The sequence below is a fragment of the Zonotrichia albicollis genome, unplaced genomic scaffold, assembly GCF_047830755.1.
Source record: "Zonotrichia albicollis isolate bZonAlb1 unplaced genomic scaffold, bZonAlb1.hap1 Scaffold_198, whole genome shotgun sequence".
NCBI lineage: Eukaryota > Metazoa > Chordata > Aves > Passeriformes > Passerellidae > Zonotrichia > Zonotrichia albicollis.
The window spans coordinates 46,937-62,500 of NW_027428387.1; the positions used below are offsets into that span (position 1 = coordinate 46,937).

At 40.1% G+C, this 15,564-nt stretch overlaps 1 protein-coding gene across 1 annotated transcript in view; it reads left to right on the plus strand.

The window, feature by feature from the left end:
* LOC141727696 (2-acylglycerol O-acyltransferase 2-B-like) overlaps positions 1–3,991 on the plus strand; it is a 37,384-nt gene extending 33,393 nt beyond the window's left edge. The window contains 1 exon segment of the mRNA XM_074533972.1: positions 3,811–3,991. Within this exon segment, the coding sequence (XP_074390073.1) occupies positions 3,811–3,965 (155 nt within the window). The 3' untranslated portion in view covers positions 3,966–3,991.
* The last annotated feature ends 11,573 nt before the right edge of the window (positions 3,992–15,564 follow it).

The following is a 15,564-nucleotide window of genomic DNA, read 5'->3' on the forward strand; positions in this document are numbered from 1 at the left end:
GGAAAAAATTCCAGAAATTTGGGGAAAAAAACCCAAGATATAGGGGAAAAAATTGGGGAAAAAATCAGCAAATTTTGGGTAAATGTCCCCATTTTCCAGTACAGCTGGGGCTGCTGCCCTTCCGCCGGCCCATCCACACCGTGGGTAAGGGGGAAAAATGGGGGAAATTTGGGGGAAAAAAATAAAAAAAACCCCGTGAAAAACGGTGGAGGTTTGGCGGAGATATGGGGAAAAATGGGGGAAAAATGGGGAAAAATCGGGGAAAAATTGGGGAAAAATTGGGGAAAAAACAGCAAAAAATTGGGGTTAAAAACCACAAAAAATTGGGGAAAAATGGAAATAATTGGGGGGAAAGATAGGGAATATCAGGGAAAAAAATGGGGAAAAAATAAAAAAAACCCCGTGAAAAACGGTGGAGGTTTGGCGGAGATATGGGGAAAAATCGGGGAAAAAATGGGGAAAAAAATGGGGAAAAAATGGGGAAAAATGGGGGAAAAAATGGGGAAAAATCTGGGGAAAAAATGGGGAAAAAAACAGCCAAAAATTGGGGTTAAAAACCACAAAAAATTGGGGAAAAAATGTAAATAATTGGGGGGAAAGATAGGAAAGATCAGGGAAAAAAAATGGGGAAAAATAAAAAAAACCCCGTGAAAAACGGTGGAGGTTTGGCGGGAGATATGGGGAAAAATGGGGAAAAATTGGGGGAAAAATTGGGGAAAAAATTAAGATAAGGAAGTAAAGGGAAAAAAATTGCAGGAATTTGGGGAAAATACAAAAAAAAACCCGGTGAAAATATGGGAAAAAATTGGGAAAAATTGGGAAAAATTGGGAAAAAATTGGGGAAAAATTGGAAAAAATTGGGAAAAAATTGGGGAAAAATTGGGAAAAAATTGGGGAAAAAGTTGGGAAAAAATTGGGGAAAAATTGGGAAAAAATTGGGAAAAAAATTGGGGAAAAATTGGGAAAAAATTGGGGAAAAAATTGGGGAAAAATTGGGAAAAAATTGGGAAAAAAATTAGGAAAAAATTGGGAAAAAATGTAAATAATTGGGGGAAAGTTCAGGGAAAAAAATTCCAGAAATTTGGGGAAAAAATTGGGGAAAAAATCAGCAAATTTTGGGTAAATGTCCCCATTTTGCAGTACAGCTGGGGCTGCTGCCTTCCGCCGGCCCATCCACACCGTGGGTAAGGGGAAAAATGGGGGAAATTTGGGGGAAAAAAATAAAAAAAACCCGGTGAAAAACGGTGGAGGTTTGGCGGAGATACGGGGAAAAATCGAAAAAAATTTGAGAAAAACCGCGAAAAAATTGGGGAAAAAACACCAAAAAATGGGGAAAAAATGGAAATAATTGGGGGGAAAGATAGGAAAGATCAGGGAAAAAAAATGGGGAAAAATAAAAAAAAACCCCGTGAAAAACGGTGGAGGTTTGGCGGAGATACGGGGAAAAATCGGGGAAAAAATGGGGAAAAAATGGGGAAAAATCGGGGAAAAAATTGGGGTCAAAAACCACAAAAAATTGGGGAAAAAATGGAAATAAGTGGGGAGAAAGATAGGGAAGTTCAGGGGAAAAATTGCAGGAATTTTGGGAAAAATAGAAAAAAAAAAAAGGTGAAAAAATCTGGAAATTTGGTGAAAATATAGGAAAAAATTGGGAAAAAATTGGGAAAAAATTGGGGAAAATTGGGAAAAAATTGGGGAAAAAATTGGGAAACAATAGGGGAAAAAAATGGGAAAAAATTGGGGAAAAATTGGGAAAAAATTGGTAACAAATTGGGGAAAAATTGGGAAAAAATTGGAAAAAATTAGGAAAAAATTGGGAAAAAATGTAAATAATTGCGGGGAAAGTTCAGGGAAAAAATTCCAGAAATTTGGGGAAAAAATTGGGGAAAAAATCAGCAAATTTTGGGGTAAATGTCCCCATTTTGCAGTACAGCTGGGGCTGCTGCCCTTCGACGGCCCATCCACACCGTGGGTAAGGGGGAAAAATGGGGAAAATTTGGGGGAAAAAAATAAAAAAAACACGGTGAAAAACGGTGGAGGTTTGGTGGAGATACGGGGAAAAATCGAAAAAATTTGAGAAAAAATCGCGAAAAAATTGGGGTAAAACCACAAAAAAATGGGGTAAAAAATTGGGGTAAAACCACAAAAAATTTGGGTAAAATCACAAAAATTGGGGAAAAAATTGGGGTAAAACCACAAAAAATTTGGGTAAAATCACAAAAAATTGGGGAAAAAAATTGGGGTAAAATCACAAAAAATTGGGGTAAAACCCAAAAAATTGGGGAAAAAATTGGGGTAAAACACAAAAAATTTTGGGAAAAAATTGGAAGTAATTGGGGGAAAGATAGGAAAGATCAGGGAAAAAATTCTGGGAATTTTGGGGAAAAATTAAAAAAACCTCGGTGAAAAAATACGGAAATTTGGCAGAAATATGGGAAAAAAATGGGGGAAAAATTGGGGAAAAATGGAAATAATTGGGGGGAAAGATAGGAAAGTTCAGGGAAAAAAATTGCAGGAATTTGGGGAAAATACAAAAAAAACCCGGTGAAAAAAGATGGAAATTTGGTGAAAATATGGGAAAAAATTGGAAAAAAATTGGGAAAAAATGGAAATAATTGGGGGGAAAGATAGGAAGTTCAGGGAAAAAATTGCAGGAATTTTGGGGAAAATACAAAAAAAAACCTGGTGAAAAAATGTGGAAATTTGGTAAATTTTGGGCTGTTTTAATGGGGTTGTTTTAGGGGGATTTTAATGGGATTTTAATGGGATTTTTGGCCTTTCTAATGGGATTTTAATGGGATTTTTTGGCTGCTTTTAATGGGATTTTAATGGGATTTTTGGCATTCTAATGGGATTTTTTGGGTGATTTTTAGTGGGATTTTAATGGGATTTTTGGGTGGTTTAATGGGATTTTTTGGGTGGGTTTTAATGGGATTTTAATGGGATTTTGGGCATTTTTAATGGGATTCCAATGGGATTTTAATGGGATTTTTGGGGTGGTTTTTATGGGATTTTAATGGGATTTTTGGCATTTTTAATGTTTTTTTTTTGGGTGATTTTTAATGGGATTTTAATGGGATTTTTTGGGTGGTTTTTTACCGGGATTTTGGGCATTTTTAATGGGATTTTAATGGGATTTTTGGGGTGGTTTTTAGTGGGATTTTGGCCGTTTTCAATGGGATTTTCAATGGCATTTTCATGGGATTTTGGGCATTTTTAATGGGATTTTAATGGGATTTTTTGGGCATTTCTAATGGAATTTTTTGGGAGGTTTTTAATGGGATTTTTTTTTGTTGTTTTCAATGGGATTTTGGCCGTTTCTAATGGGATTGTAATGGGATTTTAATGGGATTTTTTTTGGTGGCTTTTAACGGGATTTTGGGGCATTTTTAATGGGATTTTAATGGGGGCTTTGGGTAGTTTTTAATGGGATTTTAATGGGATTTTTTGGGCATTTTTAATGGGATTTTAATAGGATTTTTGGCCTTTTTAATGGGATTTTCGGGGTGGTTTTTAATGGGATTTTGGGCATTTTTAATGGGATTTTAATGGGATTTTTTGGGAGGTTTTTAATGGGATTTTTTTGGGTTGATTTCAATAGGATTTTGGCCGTTTTTAATGGGATTGTAATGGGATTTTAATGGGATTTTTTGTGTGGTTTTTAAGAGATTTTGGGCATTTTTAATGGGATTTTAATGGGATTTTTGGCATTTTTAATGGGATTTTTTGGGAGTTTTTTAATGGGATTTTTTTTGGTTGTTTTTAATGAGATTTTGTGCCTTTTTAACAGGATTTTTGTGTTTTTTTTAGTGGGGGCACCACTGGAGCTGCCGCGGGAGCCGTGCCCGTCCCCGGAGCTGGTTCAGCTCTGGCACCGCCGGTACCGGGAGCGGCTGCGGGAGCTCTTCGAGGAGCACAAGGGCAAATTCGGGGTCCCCCCCGAGCGCCGCCTCAGCTTCGTCTGAGCCCCAAAAAGTAAACACAAAAAACCCCAAAACCCCCCAAAAAACTGCAAAAAAAACCCCCAAAAAAACCCCCAAAAAATCCCCAAAAAAAACCCCAAAAATTGGGGTGAACCACCCAAAAAAAACCCCCAAAATACCCCCAAAAACCCCAAAAAAAACCCCAAAAAACCCCAAGAATTTGGGGAGCTCTTCGAGGAGCACAAGGGCAAATTCGGGGTCCCCCCCGAGCGCCGCCTCAGCTTCGTCTGAACCCCCAAAAGGAAACACAAAAACCCCAAAAAACCCGCAAAAAATTAGCCCAAAAAACCCACAAAAAAATCCCCCAAAAATCCCAAGAAATAAACCCAAAAAATCCCCAAAAAATCCCCAAAAAACCCCAAAAAACTCCCAAAAATCTGTAAAAAAAACCCAAAAAAAACCCCAAAAAATCCCCCCAAAAAAACCCCAAAAATGTGGGTAAACCCTCCCAAAAAAACCCCATAAACCCCAAAAACAACCCCAAAACAACCCCAAAACAACCCCCAAAAATTGGGGTGAATCCCAAAAAAATAACCCCAAAAAAACCCCGAAAAACCCAACAAATAACCCCAAAAAAACCCCCAAAATTTGGGTGAATCCTCCAAAAAAACCCCCAAAAAACCCCCCCAAAAAGCCCAAAAATAACCCCAAAAATCCCAAAAAATAACCCCAAAAAACCCAAAAAATTCCCAAAAAATAAACCCAAAAAACCCACAAAAAATCCCCCAAAAATCCCAAAAAACCCCCAAAAATAACCCCATAAAAACCCAAAAAATAACCCCAAAAACCCCAAAAAATCCCAAAAAATAAACCCAAAATACCCTCAAAAAATCCCCCAAAAATCCCAAAAAAACCCTGAAAAAAACCCCCAAAAATTTGGGTGAACCCAAAAAAAAACCCCCAAAAAATCCCCCAAAAAACCCCCAAAATTTGGGGAGCTCTTCGAGGAGCACGAGGGCAAATTCGGGGTCCCCCCCGAGCGCCGCCTCAGCTTCGTCTGAACCCCCAAAAACCCCAAAAATCCCAAAAAAATCCGCAAAAAAACCCAAAAAAATAAACCCAAAAAACCCACAAAAAATCCCCCAAAACCCCCGAAAAACCGCCAAAAAACCCCAAAAAACTCGCAAAAAAAAACCCAAAAAAGGCAAAGAAACCCCAAAAATTTGGGTGAACTCCCCCCCCAAAAAAACCCCAAAAAATCTACAAAGGAACTCCCCAAAAAATTGGGTGAAACGCCCAAAAAAACCCCAAAAAGCCCCAAAAATTGGGGTGAACCCCCCCAACAAAACCCCAAAAAAACCCACCAAAAAAACCCCAAACCCCCCCAAAAACCACCAATAAAACCCCACCAAAAATCCCCCAAGATCTCCCTAAAAAACCCCCAAAAAATCCCAAAAATCCCCAAAAAAGAAACCCAAAACCCTCCAAAAAACCACCAAAAAAGCCCTAAAATCCCCCAAAAATTTGGGTGAACCCCAAAAAAAGAAACCCCAAAAAAACCCCCCAAAACCCCAAGAATTTGGGGAGCTCTTTGAGGAGCACAAGGGCAAATTCGGGGTCCCCCCCGAGCGCCGCCTCAGCTTCGTCTGAACCCCAAAAGTAAACACAAAAATACAAAAAAACCACACAAAAATACCCCAAAAAATCCCGAAAAACCGCCAAAAAAAAACCCCCAAAAAATCCGCAAAAAAATCCCCCAAAAATCCCAGAAAACCCCAAAGAATCCCCCAAAAACCTCAAAAAGAAACCCAAAAATACCCAAAAAACCCCTAAAACCCGCCCAAAAAACCCCAAAAAAATCCGCAAAAAAAACCCCCAAAAAACACAAAGAAACCCCAAAAATTTGGGTGAACTCCCCCCCAAAAAAAACCAAAAAACCCCCAAAAAACCCCCAAAAACCCGCAAAAACCTGCCAATAAAACCCCAAAAAACCCCACAAAAAACCACAAAAAATCCCCAAAAATTTGGGTGAACCCAAAAAAAAAAACCTCCAAAAAACCCCAAAAAACCCCAAAAAATTGGGGACCTCTTCGAGGAGCACAAGGGCAAATTCGGGGTCCCCCCCGAGCGCCGCCTCAGCTTCGTCTGAACCCCAAAAGGAAACACAAAAAACCCCAAAAAAGAAACCCAAAAATACCCAAAAAAACCCCCCTAAAAACCGCCCAAAAAAACGCCAAAAAATCCGCAAAAAATCCCCCAAAAAAACGCAAAAAAACCCCAAAAAACCCACAAAAAAACCCCAAAGAAACCCCCCAAAACCGCAAAAAAAAACCCCAAAAAACTGCCAATAAAAGCCCTCAAAAAACCCGAAAAAAACCCAAAAATTGGGGTGAACCCCCAAACAAACCACAAAAAAACCCCAAAATTAGGGTGAATCGCCCAAAAAAAACCCCAAAAAACCCCAAAAATTGGGGTGAACCCCCCCAAAAAAACCCCAAAAAAAACCCACCAAAAAGCCTCCAAAACCAGCCAAAAAACCGCCAATAAAACCCCCCAAAAAACCCAAAAAAAAACCCCAAAATCCCCCAAAAAACCACCAATAAAACCCCCCCAAAAATCCCCCAAGATCTCCCCAAAAAACCCCCAAAAAAAACCCAAAAATCCCCAAAAAAGAAACCCAAAAACCTCAGAAACCCCCCAAAAAAAATCCCCAAAATTTGGGTGAGCCCCCCCAAAAAACCTCCAAAAAACCACCAAAATAACCCAAAAACCCCCCAAAAAACCCCATAATCCCACCGAAAAAGAAACCCAAAAACCACCAAAAAAACCCCAAAAAACCTCAGAACCCCCCCCCAAAAAACCCCAAAAATTTGGGTGAACCCCCAAAAAAAAAAAACCCCAAAAACACTCCCTAAAAAACCCCAAATAAACCCCAAAAAAAACCCCAAAATTTGGGGAGCTCTTCGAGGAGCACAAGGGCAAATTCGGGGTCCCCCCCGAGCGCCGCCTCAGCTTCGTCTGAACCCCAAAAACCCAAAAAATCCCCCAAAAAAATCCGCAAAAAAACCACAAAAATTCCCCCCAAAAAACGCAAAAAAACCCCCAAAAAACCTCAAAAAAACCCCCCAAAAATTTGGGTGAACCAACCAAAAAACCCCAAAAATTTGGGTGAACCCCCCAAAAAAACCCCAAAAATTGGGGTGAATCGCCCAAAAAACCCCCAAAAAACCCCAAAACCCCCCAAAATTGGGTGAACACCCCCAAAAAACCCAAAAATTGGGGTGAATAGCCCAAAAAAAAAACCAAAAAAAACCCAAAAATTGGGGTGAACCCCCCCAAAAAAACCCCAAAAAACCCCACCAAAAAGCCTCCAAAACCAGCCAAAAAACTGCCAATAAAACCCCCAAAAAACCCAAAGAAAAACCCCCAAAACCCCCAAAAAACCACCAATAAAACCCCACCAAAAATCCCCCAAGATCTCCCCAAAAAAACCCAAAAATCCCAAAAAAGAACCCAAAAACCTCAGAAACCCCTCCAAAAAAAATCCCCAAAATTTGGGTGAGCCCCCCCAAAAAAACCCCAAAAAACCTCCCAAAAATTTGGGTGAATCCCAAAAAAATCTCCAAAAAAACCCCAAAAAAACCACCAAAATAACCCCAAAAACCCCAAAAAAAACCCCAAAATTTGGGGAGCTCTTCGAGGAGCACAAGGGCAAATTCGGGGTCCCCCCGAGCGCCGCCTCAGCTTCGTCTGAACCCAAAAAACCCCAAAAACCCCCCAAAAAAATCCGCAAAAAAGCAAAAAAAATAACCCCAAAAAACCCACAAAAAATCCCCCAAAAAACCCCAAAACATCCGCAAAAAATTCCCCAAAAAACCCCCAAAACCCCACAAAATTTGGGTGAACCCCCCCAAAAAAACAAAAAAAACCCAAAAAAAACCCCCAAAAATTGGGTGAAACCCCAAAAAAACCCCAAAAAAACCCCCAAAAATTGGGGTGAACCCTCCAAAAAAACCCAAAAAAAACCCAAAAATTGGGGTGAATCGCCTCAAAAAAACCCCAAAAAACCCCCCAAAAAACCCCAAAAATTGGAGTGAACCCCCCAAAAAAACCCCCCAAAATCCCCCCCAAAAAACCCCAAAACCGCCAACAAACCCGCAAAAAACCACCAATAAAACCCCCAAAAAAACCCCCAAAAAAACCCCAAAAAACCGCACAAAACCCCAAAAATTTGGGGTGAATCCCAAAAAAAAAACCCCAAAAAAAACCCAAAAAACCCCAAAAATTTGGGGAGCTCTTCGAGGAGCACAAGGGCAAATTCGGGGTCCCCCCCGAGCGCCGCCTCAGCTTCGTCTGAACCCCAAAAGTAAACACAAAAAACCCAAAAAACCCGCAAAAAATTAACCCAAAAAACCCACAAAAAATCCCCCAAAAAACCCAAAAAAATCCCCCAAAAATCCTCAAAAAAACCCCCCCAAAACCCCCCCAAAAAAACCAAAAAATTAGGGTGAACCCAGAAAAAAACCCCAAAAAAACCCCAAAATAACCCCCAAAAAACCCCAAAAGTCCCCCCAAAAAACCCCAAAATTCCCCAAAAAAACCCCCAAAATAACCCTAAAAAAGCCCAAAAACACCTCCAAAAAAACCCAAAAAATCCCAAAAAATAAACCCAAAAAACCCACAAAAAATCCCCCAAAGAACCCCAAAAAATCCCCCAAAAATCCAAAAAAAACCCCAAAAACCCGCAAAAAAAACCCAAAATAACCCCAAAAAAACCCCCAAAAAACCCCCAAAAATTTGGGAAAACCCTCAAAGAAAACCCCCAAAAAACCCCAAAAAAAACCCTAAAAAAACCCGCAAAAATACCCCAAAAATTTGTGTGAACCCAAAAAAATAACCGCAAAAAACCCCAAAAAATCCCATAAAAAAACCCACAAAAAATCCCCCCAAAACCCCCCAAAAAACCGCCAATAAAGCCCCAAAAAAACCCCAAAAATCCCCCAAAATGTCCCCAAAAAACCCCAAAAATCCCCCAAAAATTCCCCCCAAAAAAACTGAAAAAATTAGGGTGAACCCAAAAAAAACCCCAAAAAAACCCCCAAAAGTAACCCCCAAAAAACCCCAAAAAACCCAAAAATACCCCAAAAATTGGGGTGAACCCCCCTCAAAAAACCCCAAAAATTAACCCCAAAAAATCCCACCAGAAACCCCCCAAAAAACCCAAAAATCCCCAAAAAAGAAACCCAAAAACCTCAGAAACTCCCCCAAAAAAACCCCCCAAAATTTGGGTGAGCCCCCCCAAAAAAAACCCCAAAAATCTGCCAATAAAACCCCCAAAAAAACCCCAAAAATTTGGGGAGCTCTTCAAGGAGCACAAGGCAAATTCGGGGTCCCCCCCGAGCGCCGCCTCAGCTTCGTCTGAACCCCAAAAAGGAAACACAGAAACCCCAAAAAATCCGCAAAAAAATCCCCAAAAAAATCCGCAAAAAATCCGCAAAAAAAACCCCAAAAAAACCCCAAAAACACGCAAAAAAACCCCAAAAAACCCACAAAAAACCCCAAAAAACCCCAAAAATCTGTAAAAAAAACCAAAAAAAAAAAAACCCAAAAAATCCCCCAAAAAACCCCAAAAATTGGGGTGAACCCCCCAAAATAACCCCAAAAACCCCCCAAAAAACCCCCAAAAATTTGGTAAACCCTCCCAAAAAAACCCCATAAACCCCAAAAACAACCCCAAAACAACCACAAAACAACCCCCAAAAATTGGGGTGAATCCTAAAAAAATAACCCAAAAAAAACACCCGAAAAAACCACCAAAATAACCCCAAAAAAACCCCCAAAATTTGGGTGAATCCTCCAAAAATACCCCAAAAAAACCCCCCAAAAACTCCAAAAATAACCCCAAAAAATCCCCAAAACAACCCCAAAATAACCCCCCAAAAAACCCCCAAAAAAGCGCAAAAGAATTCCAAAAAAACCCAAAAAACTGCCAATAAAACCCCAAAAATGACCCCAAAAAAACCCCCCAAAAAATCGCAAAAAACCCCCCAAAATCTGGGTGAATCCAAAAGAAAAAACTCCAAAAAATACCCCAAAATTTGGGGAGCTCTTTGAGGAGCACAAGGGCAAATTCGGGGTCCCCCCCGAGCGCCGCCTCAGCTTCGTCTGAACCCCCAAAAGTAAACACAAAAATACCCCCAAAAAATCCGCAAAAAAACCCCAAAAAAAACCCAAAAACCCACAAAAAATCCCCCCAAAAATCCAGAAAAACCCCAAAAAATCCCCAAAAAACCCACAAAAAATCCTCCAAAAACCTCAAAAAAGAAACCCAAAAATACCCAAAAAACCCCCTAAAAACCGCCCAAAAAACCCCAAAAAATCCGCAAAAAAACCCCCAAAAAAACGCAAAGAAACCCAAAAAAGAAACCAAAAAAACCCCTAAAGACCTCAAAAAATCACCCAAAAACACCCAAAAAATTGTGGTGAACCCCAAAAAAATAACCACAAAAAAACCCAAAACAACCGCAAAAAAACCCCAAAAAATCTACAAAGGAACCCCCCAAAAAATTTATGTGAACCCCAAAAAAATCCAAAAAACCCCCCAAAAAAACCCAAAAATAACCCCAAAAAACCCAAAAAATCCCAAAAAATAAACCCAAAAAACCCACAAAAGCCCCCAAAAAACCCCCCAAAAACCCAAAAATACCCCAAAAATTGGGGTGAACCCATCTCAAAAAACCCCAAAATAACCCCAAAAAAATCCCACCAAACACCCCCCAAAAAACCCAAAAATCCCCAAAAAAGAAACCCAAAAACCTCAGAAAACCCCCGCAAAAAAACATCCGCAAAAAATTTGGGTGAGCCCCCCCAAAAAAAACCCCAAAAACTTCCCAAAAATTTGGGTGAATCCCAAAAAAATCTCCAAAAAAACCCCGAAAAAACCACCAAAATAACCCCAAAAAACTCCCCAAAAATCCCCAAAAAAGAAACCCAAAACCACCCCAAAAAACCTGAAAAAAACCCCAAATAACCTCAAAAAAAACCCCAAAAATTTGGATGAACCCAAAAAAAAAACCCAAAAAACCCCCAAAAATTTGGGTGAAGCCCCCCCACAAAACCAACTAAAAACCCCCCAAAAAACCCTGAAAATCCCCAAAAAGAAACCCAAAACACCCCAAAAAAACCTCAAAAAACCCCTCAGAAAACCCCAAAGAATTTGGGTGAACCAGAAAAAAAAACCCCAAAAACCCCAAAAATTTGGGTGAACCCCCCCCCCCCAAAAAAACCAACTAAAAACCCCCCCAAAAAAACCTGAAAAAACACCAAAATAACCCCAAAAAACCCCATAATCCCACCGAAAAAGAAACCCAAAAACCCCCCAGAAAAATGCCAATAAAACCCCAAAAAAACCAAAAAATTTGGGGAGCTCTTCGAGGAGCACAAGGGCAAATTCGGGGTCCCCCCCGAGCGCCGCCTCAGCTTCGTCTGAACCCCAAAAGTAAATACAAAAAACCCAAAAAACCCCCAAAAATCCCCAAAAAACCTCAAAAAAAACCCAAAAAAACCCCTAAAGAAACCCAAAAAAATTGGGTGAACCCCAAAAAAATAACCACAAAAAACCCCCAAAACCAACCGCAAAAAAAACCCCAAAAATCTAGAAAGGAACCCCCCCAAAAATTGGTGAACCCCAAAAAAATCCCAAAAAACCCCCCAAAAAAACCGCAACAAACCACCAAAATAACCCCCAAAAAACCCACAAAAAATCCCAGAAAAACCCCAAAAATTCCCCAAAAAATTCCCCCAAAAAACCCCCAAAATTGGGGTGAATCGCCCAAAAAAACCCCAAAAAAACCCCAAAAAACCCCCAAAATTTGGGTAAACCCTCCAAAAAAACCCTCAAAAAAAACCCATAAACCCAAAAACAACCCCAAAACAACCACAAAACAACTCCCAAAAATTGGGGTGAATCCTGAAAAAATAACACAAAAAAAAAACCCTGAAAAACCACCAAAATAACCCCAAAAAAACCCCAAAAAATTTGGGTGAACCCTCCAAAAAAACCCCAAAAAACCCCCCCAAAAACTCCAAAAATAACCCCAAAAAATCCCCAAAACAACCCCAAAAAACCCCCCAAAAAACCCCAAAAACCGCAAAAGAACTCCAAAAAAACCCAAAAAACCGCCAATAAAACCCCAAAAATAACCCAAAAAATCGCAAAAAAAAAACCCCAAAATTTGGGTGAACCCAAAAGAAAAAACTCCAAAAAAATACCCCAAAATTTGGGAGCTCTTCGAGGAGCACAAGGGCAAATTCGGGGTCCCCCCGAGCGCCGCCTCAGCTTCCTCTGAACCCCCAAAAACCCCAAAAACACCCCAAAAAAAATCCGCAAAAAAACCCAAAAAAATAAACCCAAAAAACCCACAAAAAATCCCCCCAAAAATCACCAAAAAATCCGCAAAAAACCCACAAAAAATCCTCCAAAAACCCCAATTAAGAAACCCAAAAACACCCCAAAAAAAACACCAAAAATCCCCCCAAAAAAGCCCCAAAAAACCCTGAAAATCCCCAAAAAAGAAACCCAAAAATCCCCCAAAAAACTGCCAATAAAACTGCCAATAAAACCCCCCCAAAAAATAAGCCCAAAAAACCCAAAAAAATAAACCCCAAAAAACCCAAAAAATCCCAAAAAATAAACCCAAAAAACCCCAAAAAATAAACCCAAAACTCCCCAAAAAACCACCAAAAACACCCCAAAAAAACCGCAAAAAAACCCCAAAAATTTAGGTGAACCCCCCCCAAAAACCCCAAAAATAACCCCCAAAAAACCCCAAAAACAACCCCCAAAAAAAACCCTAAAAAACCCCCAAACCCCAAAAATAACCCCAAAAACACCCCAAAAATAACCTCAAAAAAAACCCCAAAAAAACCCCAAAAATCCCAAAAACAACCCCAAAAAACCCCCAAAAAAACCCCCAAAAAAAACCCCAAAAATTGGGGTGAATCCCAAAAAAATAACCCCAAAAAACCCCCAAAAAAACCCTGAAAAACCCACCAAAATAACCCCAAAAAAACCCCAAAAAACCGCAAAAGAACTCCATAAAAACCCAAAAAACCGCCAATAAAACCCCAAAAATAACCCCAAAAAACCCCCCAAAAAATCGCAAAAAAAACCCCCAAAATTTGGGTGAACCCAAAAGAAAAAACTCCACAAAATACCCCCAAAATTTGGGGAGCTCTTCGAGGAGCACAAGGGCAAATTCGGGGTCCCCCCCGAGCGCCGCCTCAGCTTCGTCTGAACCCCAAAAAACTCCAAAAAATCCCCCAAAAAAACCCCAAAAAAACCCGCAAAAAAACCATAAAAATAAACCCAAAAAACCCACAAAAAATCCCCCCAAAAATCACCAAAAAATCCGCAAAAAAACCCACAAAAAATCCTCCAAAAACCCCAATAAAGAAACCCAAAAATACCAAAAAACCCCCTAAAAACCGCCCAAAAAACCCCAAAAAATCTGCAAAAAAACCCCCAAAAAACCACAAAGAAACCCCAAAAATTTGGGTGAACTCCCCCCAAAACCCCCCAAAAAACCCGAAAAAAACCCCAAAAATTGGGGTGAACCTCCCTCAAAAAAAACCCAAAATAACCCAAAAAAATCCCACAAAAAACCTCCCAAAAAACCCCAAAATCCCTCCCAAAAAAAACCCAAAAACCTCAGAAACCCCCCCAAAAAACCCCCGCAAAAAATTTGGGTGAGCCCCCCCAAAAAAACCCCAAAAAACTTCCCAAAAATTTGGGTGAATCCCAAAAAAAACCCAAAAAAAACCCCCCAAAAAAACCCTGAAAAAACCACCAAAATAACCCCAAAACCCCCAAAAAACCCTCATAATCCCACCAAAAAAGAAACCCAAAAACCACCAAAAACCCCCCAGAAAAGCGCCAATAAAACCCCAAAAAAACCCCAAAATTTGGGGAGCTCTTCGAGGAGCACAAGGGCAAATTCGGGGTCCCCCCTGAGCGCCGCCTCAGCTTCGTCTGAACCCCAAAAGTAAACACAAAAATCCCAAAAAATCCGCAAAAAACCCAAAAAAATAAACCCAAAAAATCCACAAAAAATCCCCCAAAAATCACCAAAAAATCCGCAAAAAACCCACAAAAAATCCTCCAAAAACCCCAATAAAGAAACCCAAAAACACCCCAAAATAGCCCCAAAAAACCCCATAAATTTGGGTGAACACCCCAAAAAAAACCCAAAAAAGTAACCCAAAAACCCCCAAAAAACCACCAAAAACACCCCAAAAAAACGCAAAAAAACCCCCAAAAATTTAGGTGAACCCCCCCAAAAAACCCCCAAAAATAACCCCCAAAAAACCCCCCAAAAACCCAAAAATACCCCAAAAATAACCCCCAAAAAAACCCTAAAAAACCCCAAAAATCCCCAAAAAGCAACCCCCAAAAAACCCCCATAAATTGGTGTGAATCCCAAAAAAATAACCCCAAAAAACCCCAAAATTTGGGGAGCTCTTCGAGGAGCACAAGGGCAAATTCGGGGTCCCCCCCGAGCGCCGCCTCAGCTTCGTCTGAACCCCAAAAACCCCAAAAAATCCCCCAAAAAAACCCCAAAAAATCCGCAAAAAAAACCCCCAAAAATTGGGGTGAACCCCCCAAAATAACCCCAAAAACCCCCCAAAAAACCCCCAAAAATTTGGGTAAACCCTCCCAAAAAAAACCCCCAAAAACAACCCCAAAACAACCCCAAAACAACCCCCAAAAATTGGGGTGAATCCTCAAAAAATAACCCCAAAAAACCCCCAAAAAAACCCCGAAAAACCCACCAAAATAACCCCAAAAAAAACCCAAAAATTTGGGTGAATCCTCCAAAAAAACCCCCAAAAAACCCCCCAAAAAACTCCAAAAATAACCCCAAAAAATCCCCAAAACAACCCCAAAAAAACCCCCCAAAAAACCCCAAAAAACCCCAAAAAATCCAAAAAATAAACCCAAAAAACCCACAAAAAATCCCCCAAAAACCCCAAAAATCCCCAAAAACAACCCCCAAAAAACCCCCATAAATTGGTGTGAATCCCAAAAAAATAACCCCAAAAAACCCCAAAATTTGGGGAGCTCTTCGAGGAGCACAAGGGCAAATTCGGGGTCCCCCCCGAGCGCCGCCTCAGCTTCGTCTGAACCCCAAAAAGTAAACACAAAAAACCCCAAAAAATCCGCAAAAAAAACCCAAAAAACCCCAAATAATAAACCCAAAAAACCCACAAAAAATCCCCCCCAAAAATCCCAAAAAAATCCCCAAAAAACCCCAAAAAAACCCCAAAAAACTGGGGTGAACCCCAAAAAAATAACCACAAAAAAACCCAAAACAACCGCAAAAAAACCCAAAAAATCTACAAAGGAACCCCCCCAAAAATTTATGTGAACCCAAAAAAAATCCCAAAAAACCCCCCAAAAAAACCCCCAAAAACCCCAAAAATAACCCCAAAAATCCCCCAAAAATAACCCCAAAAAACCCCAAAAATAACCCCAAAAAACCCCCAAAAATTTGGGTAAACCATCAAAAAAAAAGCCAAAAATGAAACCCAAAAACCCCCAAAAATGTCCCAAAAAACTGCCAAAAAACCCCCAGAAAAACCC